We start from the raw sequence: 5,000 nt of genomic DNA, 5'->3' as shown, positions 1-5,000 counted from the left end.
ATAATATCGATTACTAGTGCCTTACATCGCTCGGACCACGCTACTAGACGGGGCCACCCCCGTCGTATCTTAGTTAGAGAAATTACCAGGCTTTAACTACTACGATCTAGCTAAAATCAATGTCTCCACCCTACAAGTGGGCTCCTGGTTCATATACAGGTGGAGGCTATCTACACCAGACTTCGCAGGTAACTGTGACATTCTACCATAAGCCAAAACATTATCGAATTCATCGGCTAGCACAGCGGCACCAATGGGCGACGACGACTAATCAGTGGCCCTAGAAAGCATGTAACATGTATTGTACGGGAAACGTTTAAATAACTGCAGTGTAAGAGTAGGCACTGAGTCTGGCCTCATGACAACATAAAATGGGTAACTGCAGTGAACAGGTGGGCCCTAAGTGATGGCTCCAAAAACATACACATATATCAGGAAAAATACAAGAATAAAATACATACAGAAATACAATTTGGCTGTGAGTATAGAAAAACATTATGTGTGAGAAAGTAGTTAAAGCAAATGTGTGATTGCTTAAGCGAGATGAGGGAGAGTAATAACATAACATGACAAGCTTGCATAGTCAGTGGAGTTAGGAAACGACTCCGAGTGAGCATAGGCTAGAAGAACTTGCAAATTACTAAAAGAACACATAGAAAAAAGGTTTCATAAAAGTGTGTAGGATCAGCTTATTCCCATAACAAAAATCTCACTATGACTTCATGAGATACAGTACTTGACAGGTGGCAGTGCTTTGGAGAATACATACATAAAAAAAAATATCTTGTATCACGACTGGTGGTGTCAGTGCACCGAGGGTGGGGTCGTACAGTGGCTCCCTCGGGCAAACAATTCAAACCCCATCACACTTAAGGATACAGGTGAGCTAGTTACGGTGGTCAGGCGTAACTGGCGCGATGCCCTGTACCTCAAAGGTGCGGTTGGGTGACTTTGCATGCACCCAACACTGTAACAACTCAACCACCGTTCTACCTTGGTGAAAACATGCACCAACACAACACAGTAGCTATACAGGGTGAGTTGGGAGGGGGGGGGGGGGTTACATATATATCAAACTGCGGGAAACTTTCGTCCGCTGGGAGGGGGGGGGGGGGGGGGGGGGTGGATTACCACATAAAAACCTGGTGCTCCTTGCACGCTTACTGATGCCTCATCGTCTTGCATGGCTACCAAAATGTCATGGGTGCGCCCTGCACGGCTTACAGATGCCTCATGCGTCTTGCATGGCTACAAAAATGACATGTGCGCCCTGCACTGCTTACAGATACCACATGCGTCTGGCATGGCTACAAAAATGACATGCGTGGTTAGCGCCCTGCACGGCTTACAGATGCCTCATGCGTCTTGTATGGCTACAAAAATGACATGCGTGCGCCCTGCACGGCTTACAGATGCCTCATGCTTCTTGCATGGCTACAAAAATGACATGCGTGCGCCGTTTGCGCCCTGCACGGCTTACAGATGCCTCATGCGTCTGGCATGGCTAAATTACTAACCCCGAAAAATGACATGCGTGCGCCAGCGCCCTGCACGGCTTACAGATGCCTCATCCTTGGTAGAGACGCGTCTTGCATGGCTACAAAAATGACATGCGGTGGTTTTGCATGTGCGCCCTGCACGGCTTACAGATGCCTCATGCGTTTTTTCTTGCATGGCTACAAAAATGACATGCGTGCGCCCTGCACGGCTTACAGATGCCTTAACTGGTGGGGGTGTCATGCGTCGGGCGTTGCATGGCTTGTGGTACAAAAAATGACATGCGTGCTGTTGGCCCTGCACGGCTAGGGGGGGACAGATGCTCATGGGGCGCGGGTCATTGTGGGCATGGGGTGGGGTCGTCTTGCATGGCTACAAGGTGAGCAAATGACATCGTGCGGGGTGGCGCGGCGGGGGGGCCCTGCACGGCTTACAGATGCCTCATGAGAGTCGTCTTGCATGGCTGGGCGACAAAAATGACATGCTGGAGTGCGATTCGGGTGGGCGGGGGTCCCTGGGGGTGGGTGTTTGTCGGTGCGCCCTGCACGGCTTACAGATGCCTCATGCGTCTTGCATGCTACAAAAAATGACATCTTGGGGGGCGTGCGTGGTTGTGGCGGTATGGGGTATGGTTGGCGTGTGGGTGGGGGGGGGCCCTGCAGGCGAGCGCCGGGACGCTTACAAGACGTGACTGATGCCTCAAACAACAATAATAACACTTTGAGGCTGTTAGGGAGTAGACTGCACGGATAGGTGTGGGTGGGCAGGCAAGCTGCCAAGTCGGGTTGGAGAGAACATACAAAAGAAGAATCGAAACTAAGTAATATGTGCAAGCTCAAGAGATAAGGTTTGAGGATGACAAGATACAGAGAACAAAGAATACAAACATGATAGCACTTCTTTCTGGGTCTACGAGAAAAATAACAAGAGGCGTAGGGGGGGGTAGTCTTTTAACGAGCGGTGAAAGAAGGAAATAAATTGATTAGATAAAAATTGGCAATACTGATCACCAGCACAGATTCGGAGGGAAAGTAAAGACTATTAAGAAATTACATGTTTTAAACTGTTTTACAATGGGGAGGAGGGTCGATGAAGGTTTTTCTGGTCGGCGCTGATGTCTGCTCTCTTCGCTTCTCCTGTGGGCCGATAATTGCAATTTAGTATGGATGGTGGGTATGGTGGAAATGGAGATGTTGCTTGGTGGGATCAAATCTTTCAAAGTGAGTGTGTACACTTTAATCTACGAAACAGATATTATGGGTTTTGGAGAGGAACAGTCAATAAACTGTCTGCTTGCTCCCAGAATACATTATCCGAAGTTGCAGGTGGGAGGAAAGGATGCAGAGGTATAAAAAATACGTAGCGGTAATAGCAAAGATAGGAATAGCACGTGTGGGTTGCGATGAAAGGGGTTCATAAAAGTAGACAAACACAAAAATAACAACGAGTAAGAAAAGACATTACACTGGACTCAAAGGGTGAAATAGTGTGTGAATCAGGCAACACTCATCGCCAGTACAGATTCGGAATGAAAGCGAAAAGCTGTCAAGAATTTACAGTCTAATACAAATCGCGTCCGCTTCGATAATTGTAATTAAGCATGGAAAATCTTTCAAGGTTCACTTCCAAAACAAATATTCGGAGATTAACAGTCAATAAAATATCTCCAGAATATATTGTCCGAGGTTGCAAAATCAGAGTAGAAATAGCAGGTGTCGATGAAAGAAGTACAAAGGTAACAGAATATAGGAATCAGGCAACACTCATCGCCAGTACAGATTCGGAATGAAAGTGAAAAACTGTCAAGAATTTACATAGTCTAAATACGATATCGGCCCTTTCGATAATCGTAATCGAACATGTAAAATCTTGTATGGATTCACTTTCAGAACAAATATTTTGGAGAGTAAAGCCAGAAAATCTCCAAATTACCTTGTCCGAATAATGAAAATATAAAAAAAAAAAACAATAAGGGTTGTTTTAAGTAAACGACAAAAAGGAAGCAAAACATTGACACTGCCTTTTGTATCTAGCTATCTTACTGTTGACTTAATCATAGTTCAAACGCACCCATTTTTTATTCCCACATTTTTCCCTATCATCTAAACAACATCCCCACACTTCAACGGGGTACGGTCAGGTCATGAAGGGGAGGGTCTGAAATATTGGCACGTGCGAAGAAATTGAGCGAAGAAACAATATATACCGTATGAAAATATCTGATGCTTAGAACTTCAGAATACAGAACAGAACTTCAGAATATTCAAGCCATTCTTCACATAAAATAAGAAAGAAATTCAGTAGGCCGTCAGAGAGGCCGTTATAAAAAAAAAAAACAACGGGGTCATCAAGGCGAGATGAGGAAACAGGGGGAAGAGAGGGTGGGGTGGGGGAGGGGGGGGGGGGGGGGGACTTTTCCTTTCAACGATTAATTCGTTCACACCTAAGCGTAAGGGAGGGAAGAGGATGGAAGTCCTGCGGAATCACACTTCCGTGCAGGTGTTTCACAATAGAAAAACAGAGGTACAATCACGAGAAAAAAAAAAAATCAAATATCACAATAACAACATAGCATAGAAAATTCCTAAACTAAATAACTCCCCTAATAAAAATACATTCCCTAACTATCAAGAAATAAAATACTAATCAAATGCAACAAAATCCTAACGAAATCTAACGAAACCTAACAAAATAAAAAGAGCCTGGGTGGGAATTCTCTAAATAACCTTAGCGAGACGCGGGATTTTTTGATGTCACGATGTCAACATGTAGATGGCGTCTGCAGGCGGGTCGTAGGTCGGGGGGGTGGGTCGTATCGCGGATCGGTGTGGTGGTCCTTTTGACTTCTCATCTGTGGCCTTTTCTGCTCGTGTCAGAGACTTCGTGACCCTTCCTGGGAGTTGGGGGCGCTCGTGTTAAGCCCAAAATCCGCGGTGGGGCAGTCTTGGGTTGCCTTGAAAGATGGGTGTCGACGTGCAGGAAGTTACTTAGCACGGACAGGTCGGCTGCTATGGGCGGCGGTGTTTGTCAGGACAGGTAGAACAGGCGGGTGGGCGGGGAAGTTCTTACTGTGGTGTGGGCGGGCGGCAAACTTCTTACTATACAGGCGGAGTGGGCGGCGGGCGGGAACTTCGACGTAATTTTCATTCTTCCAATTACCTTTATTTTTTTCTTCTCAATATCAAAGGTAGGCTAGCTTCGGCGTAGCGGCTTCTTCGGAGTTGTGAGTCCGATACCAGCAAAATCGTGGCATCCACGCCCACGCCTGGCCACCAGTTTGTAAGCCACCAGACCATCTGGCACCACTGACTGCTTCTGCTGCCAACAGTTTGTAACCCACCTCCCCTCTCTTTGCCACCGGTGCCAACAGTTTGTAAACACCCAGTGTCACCGGTGCCATCAGTTTGTAAGCCACCTACTGGCACTAGTTGTAACCCACCGGCTGCAGAACAACCAGTTTGTAACCCACCACTGCGCGCAGTCTTTATCACCACTCGATGCCC

General features: G+C 46.7%; 1 protein-coding gene across 1 annotated transcript in view; it reads right to left on the bottom strand.

The window, feature by feature from the left end:
- LOC122260364 (uncharacterized) overlaps positions 1-1,305 on the bottom strand; it is a 36,993-nt gene extending 35,688 nt beyond the window's left edge. Inside the window, 3 exon segments of the mRNA XM_086556150.1 lie at positions 135-267; positions 929-993; positions 1,284-1,305. Of these exon segments, the coding sequence (XP_086412276.1) occupies positions 135-267; positions 929-993; positions 1,284-1,305 (220 nt within the window).
- Between the last annotated feature and the right edge of the window lie 3,695 nt (positions 1,306-5,000).

Source organism: Penaeus japonicus, unplaced genomic scaffold, assembly GCF_977035675.1.
Source record: "Penaeus japonicus unplaced genomic scaffold, GWHDUDI00000001_assembly GWHDUDI00000032, whole genome shotgun sequence".
Taxonomy (NCBI): domain Eukaryota; kingdom Metazoa; phylum Arthropoda; class Malacostraca; order Decapoda; family Penaeidae; genus Penaeus; species Penaeus japonicus.
Note: the sequence above shows the minus strand (reverse complement) of the source record. Positions and strands in the feature narration are given on the sequence as shown.